This window comes from Phocoena phocoena, chromosome 4 (genome assembly GCF_963924675.1).
Source record: "Phocoena phocoena chromosome 4, mPhoPho1.1, whole genome shotgun sequence".
NCBI lineage: Eukaryota > Metazoa > Chordata > Mammalia > Artiodactyla > Phocoenidae > Phocoena > Phocoena phocoena.
The window spans coordinates 9038447-9061071 of record NC_089222.1 but is presented as its reverse complement, the minus strand read 5'-3'; the positions used below and the strand labels follow the sequence as shown (position 1 = coordinate 9061071).

General features: G+C 38.1%; 1 protein-coding gene and 1 pseudogene across 1 annotated transcript in view; one reads left to right on the top strand and one right to left on the bottom strand.

The window, feature by feature from the left end:
• The first annotated feature begins 794 nt into the window (after positions 1-794).
• Positions 795-22625, top strand: part of KCNH8 (potassium voltage-gated channel subfamily H member 8) — a 383045-nt gene continuing 361214 nt past the window's right edge. The window contains exon 1 of the mRNA XM_065876325.1: positions 795-870. Coding sequence (XP_065732397.1) covers positions 795-870 — 76 coding nt within the window. The remainder of the gene's footprint in view (positions 871-22625) is intronic.
• On the bottom strand, positions 16592-16967 carry LOC136122746 (large ribosomal subunit protein eL31 pseudogene; annotated as a pseudogene).

Genomic DNA, 22625 nt, shown 5'->3' with positions numbered 1-22625 from the left:
GGGAGGGGGCCTTGCAACTCACTCCAGGCTGCCTTGCTCGGGTCGCGGGCACTTCGCCGCGGCAGCTGCGCCGGAAGGGGGCCACCTCCCCCGGGGGCGCCTGGCTACCTCAGCTCTCGCGGACACCGCAGGGGGACGTCCCCGCTCCCAAGTTCTGGGCGGCCGGGTACCTGCCCGACCTGTCTCCTCCCCTTCTCCAATACCACACCCACGGGACTCTGGTCTCCCCGGGAGAGGGACAGAGCGGGAACAAAGGGGTCTTTGTTCAGCGGCTCCCGGGGGGTGGGAGTCGTGCTTGCTCGCGTTTCCCGGCGCCCCTGGGAGACGGGCAGGCTCCGCGATTCCGAGCCTCGCCCAGCCTCGAGCGCCGCCCTCCGCGACCCCAGAGCCTGAGGTCAGGTTGCGGCGCCCCGGGCCACCGCGGGTTCTTCCCGGGCGAGCGGGCTGCGCGGCGGCTCCTGGCGGGCTCTGCCGCCCGCGGAGGGACGGTGGGGGTTCTCGGAGCTGGCGGAGGTGGAGGTGGAGGGGGCGGGAGAGGGAGCCTGCGCCCGGCTGAGCCTGGAGGTGCGGGGCGGGCTCCGCGAGCACTCTCTGGGCTGCTCCTGCCGGAGCCGCGGCGGCTGGAACCATCCTTGGCTCCTTCCATCCTCCCCCTTCTCTCGAGCGGCCCCATCACTGCGCCGGGCCCCCCTCCCCTGCCGTCATCACGCTCCCCTTCTCCCTTCTTGGCACTTTCCTCTCGAACCATCCTTCTGGACAAACTTTGATGGAGAATTTCACACCACGCTGGAAAAATGCCGGTTATGAAAGGATTACTGGCGCCCCAGAACACCTTCCTCGACACCATCGCCACCCGTTTTGACGGAACACGTAAGTCTTGCACTTCGATGAGTTGCATGGGTTTTGTTTTTTTTTTTGAATGATTTTTCTCCTATAAATTACTTTCGTTCCCACCCTCCTTTTTGCACCAGTGGATTTTGTTTCCTTATGTTCCTGCCGAGGTGTCTTTTGTGCGGAGAATTTTTTTCCTCTCGTGGTTCGGTGTAGTATTAACACTTCGGTGTAGTTGGCCCCCTTGACTCTTAGGTTTGTAAAGTCTGGAAAAGAATCTGAAGAAAGACCGACACCCGTGTTCACTGTGGGACCCGTAATTCCTCGGTTTTTATTAATTTTATGAAGTGAAAATGAAAATTGTCCATATTGGTGAATTGCCGATCTGTCCTTCTAGAGTTTCAAGGCTCCGTAAATTATAGGGAGAGTTTAGAATGTTCTTCGTCTGTGGAGCCTCATTCTGTGAGGTCTTTTGGATAGGCATGATCCCATCTGAGTTTAAGAAATGCAACTAGAATCAAGATTGCCAAGTGTAAGCTTCCCGTAGAATTCTAAACGTTATGAGTTTGTCAGAATCCCGATTCCTGCTTCTCAGGTATTGAAAGGTAGCATACCTTTCAATCTGAAATTATCCTAACACTCGAGGAGAGACTGTTGGAGAAGGAGAAGCCGGGCGTTATAAAGGTTGATCTGATCATAAGAGGAAGTTTCAACATAATTTTTTTGAGGGTGAATATTATTGGACGCTTAGCTTGTTTAAGCTTCTGTTTAAAAGCAAAGATATGGTGTGTGGATTCTTGGAGACTGTTGGGAAACGTCTGCAAGTTGTTCTCTTTCAGGACCACGGCCAGGTCCCCGTTCATTCCCAGGCTTCTCAAACTCCCCTCTTCTTGACCGGTTGGTTTTCCCTGTAATGAGGAGTCTGTACTTTCACCCCCAGCAAAAGCTATCAATTGGTTTCACTATGAATATCCACACCTTCCTCCTAGCTTATGTTGCTTCTGCGTGCTATCTTTCCTTTTCTGCCTGTTACACAAGACTTGTAGAAACTCATTTGTTCTAAAGGCTAGTAGTGATTCAGGCATCATTGTTTTTTAGGATGATGGCATATTTCTTGGAGCTGATGTGAGAGAGCACATCTAACTCTATTTTCACTCCAGTCATCTGGATACACAGTCTTACTACAGTGGGAAGTAAATCCTGGACTTTCGCGCTTCAGGAGTAGTTGGAAAAGTTTATATGAGGGAGAAATGAACTATTTACTGGATTTTATTCAATTTTTATTTTCAACCTCTAGACTACTCAGGGTAGTTGGTGAGCCTTTCCTTCCCCTTTTATGATCTAGATGTGTCAGACAGTATGAGTGAAGTGCAATGCTATTATTTATCTGTCTTCCTTAGATAATAATAGAAAAATATAATAAAATTTCAAATCCCTGCCAGTGACATCATACCCACCACCCAACCACTACACAAAATCACCACTGCTATCTTCATGCATGACTGTGGTTACTACTATTTTTTACCTTAGGAACTGATCAGTTTCTAGTGGATGTTTGTTCTAGAAGTTGCAAATTTAAACCCAAAAGACTTTCAATATTGATCACAAGTGCATGTATTGAAAATGAGCTAACTGGTAAGTGGTAGTTGCTTATCTCATTGTTATTTAAAGTTGAGTGGAACGTAGTGTGTTCCCAGCATAGCCCTGGGAATTACTGCAGGGATATATTTAAGTACCAGTTGCTAATGAGAGGGGCTTTGGATCATCTGTGTGAGGAGACTTCTGCCTCTTTCACTATAACATTTGATAGACAGAAGGCATGTAGAGAAGGAATGGTGTACTAGTGAATAGCTCTTTTTCTATTTTAACTACACATTAATGTGAATAGAATAGAAAGTTAGAAGTTTTAAATCGTTGTTTGCGAAGACCATCATCACATAACCAGCATTTAGAATATTAGTAAAATTAAAACTGTTGGAGAGCATGCTTGGTCTGTTCTCCAAGGGTCTGTGGGATTCCTGGAGGGAACCACTTTGTATGAAATCAATCTGAAAATAAGTGAAGCAAATTTCAAAGTAATGAGTGACATAAAGATTTACTTTAGCAAAATTTTGTTGAGAACTTTTAAAGATACCCCTCATCCCAATAAACCCCACTCAAGGAAAGAGGACTGTATCCTCTTATTTGCTTTTCATTTGAATTGCAAGATGACTTGAATAATCTGAAACTTAAAAAAATACATGAAGCAAATTTAAGCCACAAATTTTGCTAACATCATGGCATATCAGTTTGCCTGCTAAATATTTAGTTTATCTTTTTCTATCTTGTATGTGTTGACACTTATTAAGTATAATTACTATCCCTGAAACTCTTTTCCTATGATCATCCTTCTTTCTCTTGATTTTTCTTATAGCAGTCATTTATTTTCTTGTGCAAGATAAAACCATTTGAAAGTTTTAAATTAGCAAAATTGCCACTTGCCCAAATAAAAATTATACTGGAGAGTGCTTAATGTTATTATACTCAAAATGTAATGTGCTTACTTGGTACATTTTCTGCCTTGTTAGGTATACTTTATAGTCATGTTAGTTTCTTATTTTGTTTTATTTTGGAAAATATCATTGAAAAACTAAGAGAGCAAACAATAACCCTAGAAAACCACCTTGCTAACTTAACCACCATGAAATATTATTATCTTTATTGATTTAATACTGTAATGGAAAATAATAAATCTTACAACATCATGTAAAATTTCTCCCAGGAAAAATTAAATATATGACAAGAAAAGCCTATAACATAATCTTACTGATTTATCAGTTGAGTTATTATCATCACAGGGCAACAAAAAATAAGTTAATAATATATTTTATCACCTAGTGACACTTTATTATTGAACGTAATAGGATATTTTTTCTTTTTAATATTTAAGAAGTGAGCTGTTGGTCAGGATTGAAAGTCAATAGTGGACCATTAATTGAAACATTTTTCTCATATTCAATATAATTTTTAAAAACTATTGGAAAATATAAATCTTTTCACATAAACTACCCTGACATATATTTACTCTTAAAATATGTTCTCCTGATTTACGTTTAACTGAATGTCAATGAGACTTAGAAAAACTAAGAAGCTTGCAAATATTGAATATGTGTACCCCATTTAGGGGAAAAAAGTAACTCCAATGAAATTCTTTGACTCATTGCATATAGCCATACTTCTCACTTGAAACACTTAAACATACACACACACACACACACACAATGTTAACATTATGACTTGCACATAGTTTATTTTTACATCGTTCATTTTTTTTTTTTTACACATTTAATGTACTTAAAAAAAATCTTTTCTGCGTAGGCTTTTGCTTTAAGTACATGAATATTAATCTGGACAAAGGGAAATGATAATAACAGAACACATAAGTACATATTTTAAAAAATAGTTTTTCAGTACAAATATTTGCCACAGGGTACCATTTGAGAAAAACACATTTCTTTGAGGATATAAAACTTTCAAAGGGAAGTGTCCGTTTTCCAACAAAATGGTGCATTAGCCTACATTTTCCAGTCACATCAAAATTTGGCCAGAACAATTCTTTCTCTTTGGGGTTAGTGAGACAAGATCTAACCCCTTAAGGAAGTTTGTAGCCCAGTAGACTCTATCAAGGAGATTCCATTCAAAGTATTCAGAAATAATGGTGGTTTAGACATTCATTTTGTATTTGCATATGTTTTATGTACTCCTGTTCAAAATGGTCCAAGGAAATTTGTTAAATTGAAACGCTTCCTTTCCAGAGGAAACTCAATGGAGTTTCTTTTCCCCTTTATACTTTCATCAAGGTACATAGATCTCTTAACTTCAGAAGCATAGAGAGAAGGGTAATGTACCCAATGCTGTAGCAAAGGGACACGATAAGGAAAGGGACAGTGGGAACTTCCTAAGTCTTTGCTGGGCTGTAGTTAGAAGAATATCATCAGAGGCATTTAGCCAATAAAAAAGATTGAGCTCCATTATGTATGGGTCTGTCTGTAAAAGGCTGTTACATGAAAACATTCAAAGAAATACCTAGCACTCCATAGATATCTCCCCACAAATGGGAGTTTGTAAAGACTCGTTGGTATTTTTTGCATGCCACGAGTAGTCTCTTATTCCCATTCTGTATGTTTAGAGAGACAGTTCCCACGTCAGTTTTCTATTTCCAGGTAGTGAATTACCACGCATTCAGTGGCTTATCATCTCACATTTTCCGTAGGCCAGACATCCAGGCAAAGACCAGCTGGGTCCTGTGCTCAGGGCTTCCGGAGACTACAAGGCTGAAACCAAGTTGTCAGCTGAGGCTCGAGGCCCCCTTCCGAGCTCTCGTGGTTGCTGGCAGAATTTAGTTCCTTGTGGTTTTTCTCAGCAACTGGAGGCTTCCTTCCGCCTCCTGACACATGGCCTCTTCCCCAGGCCCTCTTACAACAGAACAGCTTACTTCTTCACAATGACTCAGCCATAAAAAGGAATGAAATAATGCTGTTTGCAGCAACATGGGTGGACCGAGAGATTATCATACTAAGTGAAGTCAGTCAGACAGAGAAGGACAAATATAGTATGATATCACTTATATGTGGAATCTGCAAAAAGGGTACAAATGAACTTCTGTACAAAACAGAAATAGACTCGCAGATGTAGAAAACAAACTTATGGTGACTGGGGTAAAGGGGAGAGGAGGGATAAACTGAGAGATTGGGATTGACACACTACTATATATAAAATAGGTAAGCAATAAGGGCCTACTGTATACCACAGGGAATTCTACTCAATACCCTGTAATGGCCTGTATGGGAAAAGAATATTAAAAAAGAGTTATACATATACATATGTATATGTATAACTGACTCACTTTGCTGTACACCTAAAACTAACACAACATTGTAAATCAACTATACTCCAATAAAAATTGAAAAAAAGAATAAAAAAAGAACAGCAGGAATGCCTGTCGTTTAGAAGCTCACCTTGGTCAGGCCTACCCAGAATAATCTCCCTTTTGACTCAAAGTTGACTGATTATGGATCTTAATTACATCTGTAAAATCCCTTCTAAAATCATATGACCTGTCCAAACTCAAGGGAAAGGGACTAGATGGAGTGTTTACACAAGGGGTTAGGAATCTCGGGAGCCAGTTTAGAATTCGATCTGCTGCCAGTGCTGTCCCATTGCTGTACTATTATACGAAGCCTGACGCTCTCACGTCTGTTCTTCTGTGAAGCAGATTTATGGAGCATGCTCTATGTAATTCTGTACGCACGTAAACTCTGCTGAGCTTGCATCTGCAGTCTTTGTGAATGTAAGGCCCAACTCACTGGTGGGAGGGTTTTTCTTTATATTTGGTGATGGCATATGAGTCAACCTAGCCTAGCCACATTAGTCAGCTGTGTTAATCAGATTCTTCATTCTCTGATCTACAAGTAACGTGGGAGACATAGGGATATTTTCAGAATATTAATCCCAGTCTCTTGACAGGGTGCTTCCTCTTTCCAGATAAGGAAGGTTACATGGGGTCTGTTGGTCTGTGTACGGGTATCTTAAGCTGCACTGGCGGGTGAACAAATGTGGCATCTGCAAAGGACGCAAGACAGGTCCTTGTAGTCTAAGGTGACTGAGCTGCTTCCACTTTATTTACCTTCTTGACCAGTTCTGTTACTGGCTTCATATGTGGACTGTTTTGAAACAGTATGTTTTCCATCTTTTTCTTATGCTTCTAACCATGTTTCAGATTTTAAGAAACTCCCCATTAGGCACTCTTGTACTGAGGTTGACTGAGTTAAATTAAAGAACTTTCTTTATGTAAACTTTATTCCAAGTTTACTAAAAAAATAGAAAAAAAGAAAGAACAAGAGAGGGAGAGGGAGGAGAGAATAGAGAAGAGGGATGAGGAAAGGGAATTATTTATTTTCATTCTTTTGACTTTGAAGATGAATTCTTTATCTTAAAAAGGACTTATTGCATGGGTTCTCAAAACTTCCCTGCAATGAACAAAGTGTTTGATTTACAATAATTTGGATTTATGTATTTACCAGAAATGAATTTCTTTGGATGAGTGAGATATACAAATAAGAAGAAAAATTTTATTATGTAGTCTTTAAAAATACCAGATAATTTTTTTTTTTTTGGTGGTACGCGGGCCTCTCACTGTTGTGACCTCTCCCGTTGCAGAGCACAGGCTCCAGACGCGCAGGCTCAGCGGCCATGGCTCACGGGCGCAGCCGCTCCGCGGCATGTGGGATCTTCCCGGACCGGGGCACGAACCCGTGTCCCCTGCATCGGCAGGCGGGCTCTCAACCACTGTGCCACCAGGGAAGCACCCCAGATAATTTTGTTTTGACACCATCATATAGAGGAAGATAGATAGCTAACATGTTAAGAATGGAAGTTATACCCACAATTTTTTCTAGGCTCTGGCATTTGGTGTTGCTTGTAGACCAGATCCAACACATTCTGGGAGGGCACAGTCTCTCTTAGGAAATCTTTGCTTTATTCAAACAATCAAACATTTCTTCATTGCTATTTAATTCATGCTGACTATATACAAAGCCATTATGCTAGGATCTTTGGGATAAATCATGCTTGTCCTTCTCTCAAAGAGGACAATAAATGTATGCACAAATTACCATCACATAGGTTAGAAGGGGATGCGACTGTTCAGGGTGAAGGACTGTGTACATTTAGATGAGGGAGGAATAATTTCCTTGGCGGGGGGGATGAGCTGGCTGGAGTCATGTAGTAAATGACTTCTGGGTGGGAATGATTGGCTCATATATGATAAGGGCAAAACACAGTATTCCATTTACTTGGTCAATTTGTGCAGCACTTGTCATTGAGGCTGGAAAGGGGGGCCTTTAAGGTGAATACCAAGTATCTCAGAGGGCGTGAAGGGGGCAATGTAGAGGCAACAGGACAATGGAAAGTCAATAAGGCCAGACAAGGAACACCTTTGAAGCCAGGGTGCTTTGTCATAATAAGCCATCGGAGGTGGTAGACCCATGTCTCGGTAAGAGAAATGTGTTGTCCTGTATGCCTGGTGTAAAAGCTCTCAACCTGCCCATGTTGCACAGGCTGATGCATGATACGGGAGAAATGTCAACATTGAAACCGAAAATTTTTCTTTTTTTTGATTGATGTATAGGTGACATACAATATTATATGTTACAGGTGTACAGTAGAGTGATTCACAAATTTTAAAAGTCATATTCCATTTATAGTTATTGTAAAATATTGGCTATATTCCCCATGTTGTACAATATATCCTTGTAGCTTATTTTATACCTAATAGTTGTACCTCTTAATCCCCGACCCCTATAGTGCCCCTTCCCCCTTCCCTCCTAAAGTGTTCATTCTTTCTAGCTAGAAATTACTTGCAGCTTTCACAAGAGTTTTTACCATTTTTTCAGCTTCTACCCATTAAGGTTTACAATATTAGTGTCTGAATTTCAGCTTGGGCTCTCTGGACAAAGCTGAGAGTCCCTCAAGCCCATGGGTCTCAATGGGAAACAGCTACATTGGCTTGGTCTTGCCACTGAAAAAGCAAGATATTGTTGTACTGTGTGTGTGTGTGTATCTGGCCCCTATGTCTAGATGCTTTTAATTAACTATTTTCTTAAAACGTTTATTTTATATTGAAATATAGTTAATTAAAAATGCTATTTTTTTTTTTTTTCTTTTTGCGCGGTACGCGGGCCTCTCACTGTTGTGGCCTCTCCTGTTGGAGAGCACAGGCTCCGGACGCATAGGCTCAGCGGCCATGGCTCACGGGCCCAGCCGCTCCGCGGCACGTGGGATCTTCCCAGACGGGGGCACGAACCCGTGTCCCCTGCATCGGCAGGTGGACTCTCAACCACTGCGCCACCAGGGAAGCCCTAACAATGCTATTTAGTTTCAGGTGTACAGCAAAGTGATTCGGTTATACATGTAGAAGTATTACCTCTTGCAGTGTTTCCAGGTGTGCATACCAAATCGCTGACACTTCTTACTATCTGTCCTAATAAAGGCTTTACACTCGAACAAGAGTCCCCTATTACGCAGCGGAACTGCGTGTTCTTCATTTGCTTATGGATGTCTGTTCTGCCTAGGAAGCTAACTTTCTCTTAGGAAAGGGAAAGATTGATTTCTGACCACAAGGTGAGTGCTGTTCTCCTCCAGGGCTGCTCACCCCTGTGTTGTACTGTAGAATGACGCCTGTGGAGAAGAAAAAGAATTGAGGGTGTGCTAGAATTCCATCCCCGTGAAGCCACTGGAGAAATGCCAACAGACAGAGGTACAGAACTGCAACATCTGCAGAGATAGTCCGTTCACCCGGGCCATACATATTTGCTGATACAGTCTAAACACTAAGTTTTTAAATCCATTTTGGTTTAGCAGAGCCTACAAACAAATATGATGAGACTTCAACTTTACCTGTGTTATAGTTCATACTTAGCAACTGAAGTGATTGAAGAGTTTTCTCAATAATTTAAACAGTCAAACGTAGTTCTTGGCTTATAAATTCCCTGGAAGATAAATTTTGCTTTCCTTTTTAGCTGTTAGTACAACTATCCATCTCCCTCAAGCCCTTCAAAATTCACATGTCCCCAAATGAACTAATCTTTTCTAGCCCACGAAGCCTGTTTATTCTCTGGCCCCATAATTGGCATCACCACCCACCCATTTCTTCAGGCTAGAAATCGGAGTCGGCCTCCACTGCGCATGCATCAGATTGGTTATCAGGTCTTTGAGATTTCACTTAGAAATGCCCTAATTTGGCTTCTCATCTCCCTCTTCCTTGCTTTTACTTTAGTTTGGATCCTGTTTCTTAGCGACACAATTGCAACCTTACTCTGTCTAGACTCCCGTGGCCATAAGCTCTTATCCGACCCGCTTGCGCCCTCTTCAGTCTGCATTGTCCCCAGAGTGATTTTCCTCAAAAGCGCTATCATCATTTAATCCCGTAACTACCCACCGGTTCCCTGCTACCTCTTGGAGGATGTCCAAAGCCCTTTGGGTCATCTAACCCCAAGATGATTTGGCAGCATCTTTTCCAGCCACTGCCCCCTGAGGCTGCAGACATACTCACCCCAAACACCCCGCTTGCTCATCCTGGGCCTCTGCATGGCACCCATCCTGAAGGTCCCCTTCTGTCCAAACTCTTTCTGTGAGTCTCCAAGTAGAGCCAGGTGACATTTCCTCTCTGCTGCCATGTTACCTTGCCCATCCCATCCCTCCAGTCAGCTCCTCTGTGTGCTCTAATGATCTGCTTTCGGATTTCAACACTCAGCCATCAACTCCTTCAAGTCTTCCTCGCTTGGACTTATACTTGGAAGAAAGTCTTTGCTCAATAAATGCTGTTTTGGGTAGAAGAATTCCGTATTTCTTAAAGGCCAGGTCTGTATATTAATTGTCTTTATTTCCCTTCAGTGGTAACTGGTACTCCTTTTATATAGTACTATGTGGTTAAATTTAGTTTTGAGACATACTTCTAGACTGGCTTCTAGCCCCTCATTTTCACATGGTTGAAGTACTAATTTATTTTATCAAACTCTAATGATAATAGTGACTACCATTCAGGGCATGTCTGCCTGCATGCTGTGTGCTGTGCTGGTGCTTTATCTGTTCCTACACAACCCAACGCAGCAAGAAGGCAGGCAGTCCCCTTTCTGTTCCAGATGACAGGACTCAAGCTCAGAACTTTTCTAATGTTATCACAGTAGCCTGTGATTTTTCTACTATAGCCTGTGATTTTGCTACTATATCACACTGCCTCTAAAATGTGGTTTTTTAATAGTAAGTATAAACAGACTGGGGCAATCTGTGATATCATTTCTAGCTTCTAACTCTTGCAAAAAGGGATTTCTGCTTTAAAGATTTTAGCCCCTTCTAGCTCATATGCTGCTTTTTTTTCCTCTTTTGATATACTATGCTTTAGTACTTGTCACTTAAGAATGTGTTTAGATTGGTATTTAAGACTCATATCTGGAACTACTAAGTGTGCAAAGCAGTTTTGCTCATCAAAGAAAATCTATCGTCCATTTTTTAAAAAAATAAAGAAACCCGTTTTCTTTGAGATTTTGGTGCTTAGAATTTGCTGACTTTAGAACTTCCTTGTGATGTTTTTGTTGTCAGGTTAATCTTTCTATAGAAGATATTCTAATTCTCATGGCTGTTATAGTGACATCATTTTGTATTTTTACCTTGTTAGTGTTTTACAGAGGAAATTCTTCTACCTATTTTGAGTCTGCTTTTATTGGGAGAAATATATTCTCCAGTGTCAGGCACTTTTAACAGCAATCATTTACCTTTACTCTACAATGAACTAACAGTCAGAAATAAGGGTACCTAGCTCTCTAACTCTCAAATCTAGGTTAAAGCTCTTTTCTTTTTTCATGTTTTTCTTTTTTTCTGTTGTTCTAATAAGTCTTTTGGACAGATTTCCTTATTGTACCTGTGAGTCCAACCAGTTTCTTACTCTAGTTATTGAACTAGAGGGAACTGAGACCAGAGTGCTTTTCAGTCTTTCCATATTTTGATTGTCTAGAAAAAATGATCCATGTAAGAAGTTCAGATGTTATCAAACTGTCAGGTACCCACTTTGACAGGAAGTAGCTTGTCCTTAAGTGTGATATTCTGGCTATTCCTCCAATGGAGAGAATCATGTAGAAGATTAAATAGGGCATATTTTTTATCTTGACACAGAAATAAATGTTTCTGCTGTGATCCCATTAATTGTGAAGGAGAATGAATGTCTTGGGACTGGAGCTTTTGTTTTGTATTGTAACTTTTGAGTTGAATAAACGTTATAAAATTATTTGAAAGATAGTAATAATAGCTAATATTTGCCTAGCATTTCAGTGTATTCGTTCTTTTTTTCCATCTCTTGAATTGCTTTTGAACTAACAGATAACAAGTGGCTTCCTATTATAATTTTAAACATACATTTACTTTACTGTAAGTGAAGTTGAGCATTATTTAATATATTTAAGTTCTATTTGAATTTCCTTTCCTGGGCATTATTTGTTCATATTCATTGCCCTTTATTAATTAAATTGTTGGCATTCTCTTTTTGACATCTATGAGCTCTTTACAGAATAACAAAATGAATACTTTACTGGTGGTGTTAATGTATATGTTTTCTCCAATTTTGGTGGGATTTTTTATTTTTATGTAAGTGAATTAATCAATTTTCCTCTTATGATTTCTGTGTTTTGTGTCATACTTAGAGAGGTATTTTCTATTCTGAAATTATTTTAAAAATACATCCTATGTGTTCTACCATAGTTTCATTTTGTATATTAATTTTTTCTCCTCTGTTAGTAAGTTCTGTCATTTAATCTATTGAGTACAACGTAGGGATCAAATTTTTCCTTCCTAGATTCCTATCCAATTTTCTAACAATATTTTTCAATAATTCATCTTTTCTACACTGATTTGAAACATCTAGTTTATCATATTCCATATTTCTATATGTAATTCTTTCTATATTTTGACTTGCTATCCTATTACATTCATCTATTTTTTTCTTTATGTGTAGTTCCACAGTTTTAATTATAGAAGTTTTATGATGTGCACCAAAAGTCTCAATCCATTCTATTTTTCCCCACAGAATTTTACTTGGCTAATCATACTTATTTGGAAGTCCACAGGAACTTAAGAATCAGATTATCTAGTGGAAGAAAACCCCGATGATATTTTTAATGGAATCTCCTGGAGGAAAATGACATTTTTATAATGTTGAAAATTCATATCCAAAAATTTGCCACGTATTTCTTTCACATCTTTTTTGGGATTCTCAATAAAGCTCTTGCACATTTCTGCTTTATTTGATTCCTAGTAATTTCATCTTTGTAACGGTTATGTAAAATGGATTCTTTTCTTCCACCGTTTAGTTTTTCTAATTCAGTCATGTTTATTTATTTGAAGGCTATTGATTCTTAAATTCTATTTTTTTCTAACCAGCCAGCTTGCTGAGTTTCTATCATTCTTTGTAATAATTTTGCAATTGTTTTTTTGAGGTTTTAAGGTAACAAACAATATTGCCGTCAAATAATGAAAAGTTTGTTTTCTTGTTTCCAATTTTCACAAGTCTTACTTTTTGTCCCCTTAATTTTTTTTTATTAATTTTTTTTTTTGGCTGCATTGGATCTTTGTTACTGTGCGCAGGCTTTCTCTAGTTGCCGTAAGCGGGGGCTACTCTTGGTTGCGCTGCGTGGGCTTCTCATTATGGTGGCTTCTCTTGTTGTGGAACACGGGCTCTAGGCACACGGGCTTCAGTAGTTGTGGCACGTGGCTCAGTAGTTGTGGCTCGCGGGTTCTAGAGCACAGGCTCAGTAGTGGTGCATGGGCTTAGTTGCTCTGTGGCATGTGGGATCTTCCTGGACCAGGGCTCGAACCGGTGTCCCCTGCATTGGCAGGCAGATTCTTAACCACTGCACCACCAGGGAAGTCCCTCTCCCCTTAATTTTTTTTTTCTATTGTCTAGTTGTTTTGGCTAGTATTATAAATACTATAAAAATGGTGATGGTAAAGAATATCCTTCTTGTTCCTGACTTTAATGGGAATTATTTTAGTGTTTTTCTAATAAGTATTTTTCTGGTTTTTAGTTTGAGAAATAAATATTTTATTATTAAGAGATTTTGTCATGTATTCCTATTTTATTAAGCAATTTTATCAATTCTTTTCATCTATTCAAATAATTCTATGTTTCTTGTTGAATTAATTAATATAATAGATTCTTTTGACAGATTTTATAATATAAACTCTCTTTGCATTCTTTCATTAAAGGTTTCTTGGCCGTGTTACTGGGTTTTACTTGTTAATGTTTTACTTAGTATTTCACTTAGAATTTTACTTGTTAATGTTTTATTTAGAATTTTAGAATGTGTGTGTGTAATAGTCATTTTTTTCTTTTTTTTGCATGTGTGTATTATTGGATTTTTGTTGGGGACCACAGATCCATATCTGTGCCACTTATACTGTAGAGTCATTGGGTTTAGAATTTGTGCCAAATTTTTCTTATTTTAATAAATTATCATTATTTATTACATTGGTGAGGTTTATAATGGTATAATTTACATGCAGTAAAATCACCCCTTACAAGTGTATAATTCGATGAATTTTGCAAAATGTGTACAGTCATAAAACCACTACCACAATCTCTCCCCAAGGTCAGTACCCTCCCCCGCCCTTCCAGTCCCTAGGACAACTAATCTGTTTTCCATCTCTGTGGTTTTGCCTTTTCTAGGTTGTAAGGTTAATGAAATCATACAGTATGTAGCATTTTGTGTGTGTGTCGGGGGGTGGGGGGTGGGGAAGGTGGAGGTGTCTGTCTTTCACTTGTCATAATGCTTTTGCAATTAAGTAATTTTTTTGCATGTGTCAGTAGTTCTATTTTATTGTTGAAAATTTTATTGTTTTGATTTTGAGTTTTCTTATACATGTAGAAAAAAATGAAGCAACAGTAGTTAATGTATTGATTCAATAGTAGAAGAGCTTCATGACTATTAATACCGTCAGGGTTTTCTATGGAAAATCAGTTAATCTTAATAATACTTGAGTTTTTGCATCAAATTTATGGATATAAGTAAAGCTTTCCAAAGTTTGTTTTATAGAAGGTAAATCATATATTATTTTAAATGTTATTGTAAATTCAGTTAAATGGATCATTAAAAATAAAGTTACTTGTTTTGTGATGAGAAGACAAATGTAGGTTTTGGTAGAGCACAGTGTCATAGTAAAGACAATATTTATTAAATTAAACAATGTATGGAGAAGGAAGAAATGTGCTTGGGGGCTTCCCTGGTGGCGCAGTGGTTGAGAGTCTGCCTGCCGATGCAGGGGACATGGGTTCGTACCCTGGTCCGGGAAGATTCCATATGCCGCGGAGCCGCGGAGCGGCTGGGCCTTTGAGCCATGGCTGTTGAGCCTGCGTGTCCGGAGCCTGTGCTGCTCAGCGGGAGAGGCCATAGCAGTGAGAGGCCCGCGTACCGCAAAAAAAAAAAAAAAAAAAAAAAAAAAAAAGCAAAAAAAGAAATGTGCTTGGACTTGGATGTAGTGAATGCATAGTACATTTTTGTGCCCCCAAAATGGTGCGTTCTATCAATCACTATAGAGGCTGTAATAGTCAAAGTTACCAAATATGTTTATATCTGAAGAATTAGTTACAGTAGTTACACTACATGATGTTTGTTAAATACAGGAAAAGCATTTGGCATGGCAATACATGGTTTTTCTTTTTACTGTCATCAGTCATAATTTTAAAGTGTCTGAGCCTTTGAATGAATGCTTTGTAAGCAATCTAAGTGTCTGACAGTCATTATTCTTTTCTGAATGAAGCTTTTATATTTTCTTTTCATTTAATTTGAAATCACTTGAAAATATTTAATCAAAGTATTTAATAAACAGAGTATCAAAAACTTCATTTTAGTGGATAGGGAGGATTGTAAACCAAACTGTAAGACAAGAATACATTGAAATGTATCACTAGACAAGCAAGGGGAAAAATTAAACAATAAGAGCTCAAACTAAGTGCTAGATTTAAGTATTTTCCTTTTAAATACTTCAACTTGGAAGACTTTTTTGATGAAGCTTCTATATTTAATTGGATACATTTATCAGTACTGAAACTGAATGCAGTTGAAAAGATCTGTGATTTTGCAGCACCTACATTTGACAAAACACTGAAAAGAATTATAGAGATACCTTTTATGACAAATTTTTTATATTATAGAAATTTTTGAAGGTAATTACTCTGAATAAAGAAAAATGAGAGGACCAATGAGGTATTTGAACTGAAATATTTATACTTTTCAACATATAGAATTGAGATATTGTCAATGTAGCAAAATTTGGGGGACAAATAGAATTGAGAATATCCTCTGTGTAGCAGAATTTGTCATGTCTACAAGGTATTTCAGCAACTACAGAGTATCTTTTCAATGAAAACTTTTCATGGTCTATAGCAAAGAGTTAACTGAAGATGCCCACAATTTCAAATTTATTTACCATAAAATACATCGTTGAGGAAAATTACAGGCAATTTTATGGAAAAAACTTAAATAATATATAGATACAAAAGAGATATTGTTTAGAATAATACCAGCAACTTGGTGTAATAGACAAATATGGCTAAATACATGACAAATATGTGAAAATATAATGAAAAATCATTGTGCTTAGGTGCTTATTTTATTTACTGGTAATATATAGATACTATCTCATAGAAATAATGCTATGTTTCAAAATAGTTTTGGAAGAAAGAAAGGTTATAGGTTCACTGATATAGTAGAACTAGTCAAAAATAAAAAAGTAAATACATTAATAGTTATACAATTTTATTCTTTGATACCTATTTTCACTTTCAAAGGAATCCCCAAGTCATCCTATGTTATGCCCACCTCATAACAAGATATTCACAGCTCTTTGAAATACTGCTTTTTGACCTCCTTAGGTCTCCAAGTACAAATTTCTTTAAGTTAGACTTTTTATACAATTTACTTGTGATACTATCTTCTGAGGTAGATTGATGAAGTTGGGGAAAATATTATCCCCCCTTTGTAATTGTTAATATAAATATTAAAATAAATTTTCATGTGTTTATATAACACTGTTTGCTATCTCTTTAATTTTGTTATACCAGATACCTTGAATGGAAGTGACTTGGGTCGCTCTTGGCCTGTGATTATTCCTAAATATTTTTATTGTCATTTATTTATTTTTTTGCCGTTCTATAACTTTACTGAACAATCAGCAGTTAGTTCCCATCCACATTAACTGTCTGTAGATTTTTGAAAGTGGTGGCAGGTACATAGGTAACCAGCGTATAGAGCTTGTTTGGTGAATCTTCATCTTCATTACGTTTTCTGGACAACCGCACACGGATACGGTATGGGACATTCCTTATTCCTTTGGCGCAGCAGCTTTGTTGAGCCCGGTGTCAACGCGTACATCTGGAGTTCCCATTTCCTTCCTGGCAAACTTCTGGATTTCTTTGAGCGCCCGAGGGGCACGCTTCTTGAAAGGCACTCCAGGGATGCGCTTGTGAATGTTGACAGTGTATCCTCTGGTCACCACCTCCTTGATGGCGGACCGGCCCTCCTCTTCTCGCCGCGCTTCTTTGCCGGAGCCATCCTGACGGGCTATTGTCCCTATTTTAGAGAAGAGGACGCAGAGGACCCTAGAGAGCCTCAATATTTTGTCTCAAACTGGTACATGAAAGGGACGGACTCTTATTCTCATCCTTCAGTTGCAAAACCCGTGTTCTTCCTTCAACTTTACTCTGATTTTCCTTTGAAAGAAGAAAAAGGGAGGAGAATTGACATTTAGTGAGTAACTGTGAACCCAGTGCTATGTTTGGTATTTTCACCTATATTAGTTTATTTAATCTCTGCAATACTGCAAGCTAGATGTTTTTATTCCTACTTCGTGGATGGGGAAATTGAAACCCAGGAAGGCTGAATAAATTGCCAAAAGTCACACACTTTACAGGTAGTGAAGCTGGAATTTACACATTTTGTTTTTACTAAGCAGTCTGGGTTTAATTAAAAAGACAAAAAATTGGGGCTTGCCTGGTGGCGCAGTGGTTGAGAGTCCGCATGCCGATGCAGGGGACACGGGTTCGTGCCCCGGTCCACGAAGATCCTACATGCCGTGGGGCGGCTGGACCTGTGAGCCATGGCCGCTGAGCCTGCGCGTCTGGAGCCTGTGCTCCGCAGTGGGAGAGGCCACAGCAGTGAGAGGCCCGCGTACCAAAAAAGACAAAAAATTGGAGCTAAATTGTAAGGCATTCAGTTTATTAGGATTAAGATCTTAATGGTTATGGTTGACTTCACTTTGAGATATAAACCACTTTTGTGCTTTTTAAGAACACACCATTTGGGAAACTCAATTCAGAAAGTTACAAAGTGGCAGTGATTTATAAACAGTAGTTAGTGGATTGTCCAGGAATTTACTTCCCTTGTTAGAATAAATACCCATAATGGTTTCTTGTTATGTGAGGGGTCATGGCTATTGATGCTGGAGATAACTTGAGTGCCACAAGCCTAGAGTTATCTATAGAACAATGTTACACTAACTTGAATTTTAAAATGCTTCTGGCCAGTCAGTATTTGCTTAGGAGTGGGAGGGGATGGAGAAGGGTGGAATCACAAAGAAGCCTGAGGAAGCTTTTGGGGCTAGGTAAGGTGCATCTGCTGTGCTCGTAACCTCCTATTTCTTTGTTTCCCTTCTTTAACAGTTCCCCAAACTCTATCCCAACATGTACATTCATATAGATACACACACACACAATTTATAATTTAGTATCACTTAAATTAAATGTTAATTGCTCCCAAAGTATAATATCTTATATAATGTAATCGTTTCTCAGGCTTAAAGAATTTACAACATTTTCCAATACCAGAGAGTTAGATGGGGAAGAGATTTTGGAATGTGAAATGGCTTGTGTTTTTTCCGTGAACTGGCTTAAGAATGCTCAAAGCTGAATGTTCAACGTCTTTTAGGAAGACTATGAGTCCCTGTGGCATGTATTTTAAGGAAAGATACTATTCCCAGCCACATAGCCTCTTTATTAGTCTTACTTGTTCTAATGTCCTCATTTATTTGTTTTTATAAATTATATATATTTCTGTGAGCCACATGAATAATTTATTTTTTGGAACAATTCGTCATATAAATAAACATAAGTTTTAAGAAAACTTGTTTTTTTTTTTTTTTTTTTGCTTTCTGAGAGACTTTTTCACTGGCTTAGAGTTTTCTAGGTTAAATTAGGTCCTTTGGAGGATGCAGCTCATATTTTTTGCTCTTATTCTTTCATTTCTATAAGGTTGCTTATTTTTCAGTGACTAGAGGGTTAGAAACTAAGATTCAGGGAAAAATGAATGATCCCTCCTAGCAACGTATTTTTCAAGTTGTCATTTCTTGAGGGTGGATGCAAATGGCAAAGATACATGGCTTTCCTTCAGTTCTTCTTCAGTTTTCACATAGATATTCGGTAGCTTGAATCTATAAATAAATGAGCCTATCAGGAGTAAGATGCTGTGAATAACAGATCTCCTCTGATCACTAAATTCACTTAAACAATTGCATGTATACTTTTAAATTAGTATCTGTGACACTTTTTGAAGTGGGCAAAGAAGTGCTTCCATAGCCAAGTTTACAGAGAAAAATGAGAAATATCTCATGAACCCAGAGTGAGGAAGGCTTTTGGTGGTCTCTATAAAGTGAGACGCTGAAATGGGTTTTGAAATCTAGAAGAATAGCTCACAGGTAACTTTGCTGTGTTCGTGCGCAGATGAGGCTCATAGAGATAAAGCATTTAGAGAAGAGGGAGCAGGGGAGAAAGGCACAAACTGTGTGGACGTAGGTATCATGGCAGAAGGACACACTGAGTCATTAATCTGAGCTATTTACAGTGGATAATTCGTGAGAAAAGGATAGAACATTTAGACCAATATTTAAATAAATTCACCTAAGAAGGAAGGAATTATACATATGACTATGATTCTCTTGACCACTGCATATTCTATATATTGCAATTCATCCTCAAAGAAAATAATTCTCTTTGCTTCCCCAGGACTTAAGTGTGCACAAATTCTCAGCAACTGTTTATGAGGTTTGACATCCCAAAGTTCCCACAGACAATGTTATTGATCTTTTTTTTTTTTTAACATCTTTATTGGAGTATAATTGCTTTATAATGATGTGTTAGTTTCTGCTTTATCTGCGCTAGTATCTAGCACCTGTGTATTAGACTCACATTCCTTTCTTCCCTCCCATTACCACTGTGATTCCTTCCGCACAATATCCCTACCACCACCCTCACATCATCTCATTCTCTCTCTTCTCTCTTCTGTGCCTAAAAAAATAAAGAGAGAAAGGAAAAGATGAAGGGTAGATACCCTGAGGCAGGTAATGTTTCCTCCTTCCTCTTCCATGGCCTCGCCTCCAGGCTGCATCTCCTGGTTTCTTCCCTCAGCTCAGTAGTGTTTGACATCTTTACCTCTGATCTTGGTACTAGGCTTTAGAAGGCAATGGTATTTTAAGGATTTTTTTCTGTATATTTTCAAATACAGTTGAACAGAGTAACTTTTTAAACAAAAAAATATGGTGATTTCCTCAAAAATCATATTAAAAATGCCTCCAAAGGATTCTACAGACATTAAGAATTAAGTTTCTGCAGTTCTCCTGGCAAGTTCATAAATCTCAGGACCCCCTCTACTTTTAGGGAAATGGAAAAATACCTTGGGTGAAATCAGGCAAGACAGTCACTAGTCAAGGATGTACTTGAAAAGCCCTAATTGGGATCTCCTTCACTCTTTTAAGGAATATTGATTTTTTTTATGTTCTCAACCTTCAGAACTAAATCAAAACTGAATTTTCATGTTTTCATGAGTTGATTTTCCCATTGTGTCTTAAAGCATGTTCCTTATTCAATCTGCCTGATATCTACTACATGTTTTAGAATGTAATTAATAAAAATATTCACTATCCTCAAGGAGGTGATGTCCAGCCTAGGTGATGAATATGAGTGCTATTTCCAATAATAAAGTCTGGAGACTTACAATGGAGAAACATATAACATTTGAATTATTTTGACTTCTATATAGTAAGAATTTTATGCCTGTTTTCTTTAAGAAAAGGAATTTTTGAGTCTATAATCGTTTTGTTTCTGTTAGTGAAAAGAATTGCAAAAGAAAGTAATATGCTAATGTCCCCTTTGAATTAGACACTAATCATTTTATGTTTTATTTTATAGAGTCTTTGACCAGCTTATTCATGAGAATGTGCTTTCTTCTTCTCTTCTCCTTCTTCTTCTCCTTCTCCTTCTCCTTCTTTTTTCTGATGGTGAATCTGGCCTCCTTACCCCAGATGAAGTGTCATGAGTTTTAAAGGACATCCCCACACTGGGATAAATACTTTCAGAGTCCATACATTTTATAATGGATTAGCTTGTTCTAAATATAGTAATTTAGAAATACTCTCTTCACATTTAGCTAAAAATATATGAACTTGCAGAAGTTCATGATTTGAAACACATGCAGAATAACTGTTTTGTTATTTTATCACACACTTTTTTCTGTGCTCATTCTTTTATTTTATAATGGAAATGAATACTTCAAGTGACTCTAAATAGTTGAGATGCCACTTTATAATAATATTTTCTGTAAACTCCATGAGAACATAAAGACTAATTCTGCCACACTTTCTAGTATGTTTCTTCTGGAAATACTGTATTATCACCTTTGATCACTTCTAATATTAAAGTTGGTTTATTGTCTTGATTTTTCTGTGGATCATATGTTTATCCAATTAAACATAAAGGCTGATTGTAAATTGGTTCTCCTAATACACTCTCTGACATTTCAGAGGGGAAAAAAAATCCTGTGAGCTATTTATATTTACATTTGAATTCAAGTACACGTTCTCATACAGTACAGACTTCACCTTAGACAATTTCCTCAACTAATAATATACTTTCAGCAGCTGTGTGGGAGTTTAGGATCAATTTAGCTACATTAGCTTGTTTACAAATAATGCTACCTAAAATGATAAAATTTCAAATCATGATGTCAGTACTTCCTCTGGACTTGTTTCCTATTATTAGGATTTTCTCAGAAAATGTGTGCTGCTGAGTTGGGGGTGAAATATTTGTTTACCTCTTATCCTCTAATATTTCACTCTGTTTTTACTGTCAAGTAGATTCAGAAGGCCTTCTCTGGTAAATCACTAAAAGAGACCTGAAGAATTATCCTGTTTCAGCTTCTTATTTGAAGATAAGGAAAATGAGGTTTAGAAAGGCAACATGACTTGTCCAGGGTCACATAGCTGGTTAGAACCCATGCTTTTTATCCAGTGTCATGTTCATTCTGTAGGTGAATAAGTGAAATTGAGAGAATATTTGACTTTGAGACTCTAACGTGTCTTTTCTATGTAGACTTTTATTCCACGGGAAATGTCATTTCTACCCAGACTCTTATTCCATGGAAAATGATGTTTATGTTTAAAATAGGAAATATCTTAGAAGTTGTGAGATTTGCTTGGACAACGGTGACTAAAATGATAACTTTTAAGTATTTTCTAAGGAAATACATTGTGGACAATGTAACGTTGAGGTTAAGCAAAAGCAGAAAAATGAAAACATAATGAAGACTCAATAAAAAACAGGAATATTGATTTTTAAATAAAAATCAATCAAGGTTTAAATCAAGGTTTAAAACATGATTCTGAGTCTTCCAGATTTCTCATGAGAGGCCGTGTCTACCTTGGTACCTTGGTAGAAATTGTTCTCTAAGAATATTCTATGAATTCTTTTTCAATTAGATACTAACACCCTTGATTATTGGTTGAGTTCTAAGCCTTATACTGGCTGTTTTGCATGTTCCGTTGGGCACCACTGTTCTCTTAGGTTAGAATCTCCTTTTTTGCCCTCTGAAGCAGAAATGGCCTTTAGTAGCCATCCCTGAAGGTGGACACAATGGAGGGGAAGAATTGAATCATTTTTTAATTTTCATTTTGGCAAGTTAAAAGTACCTTATTGAATCAGTGTTTTGGGATTTGGGTTAAGGTTCCAATATCCAAAAGTAATACATAATTGACACTAAGTTAAATATCGGTATTCCACATGGCATGAAACTATTGTTGTCTTTGTGGGTAGTCACATCCTGGCCGTAGAGTGACTTTTCTTCCTAGGAGCCTACAGAACTTCATCCAGCAACATTCCAGCTGGGGGTGGGCATACAAACATGGACAAAGCACTGTTCTTGAAAGGTACCTTCCCTAACCTCTTT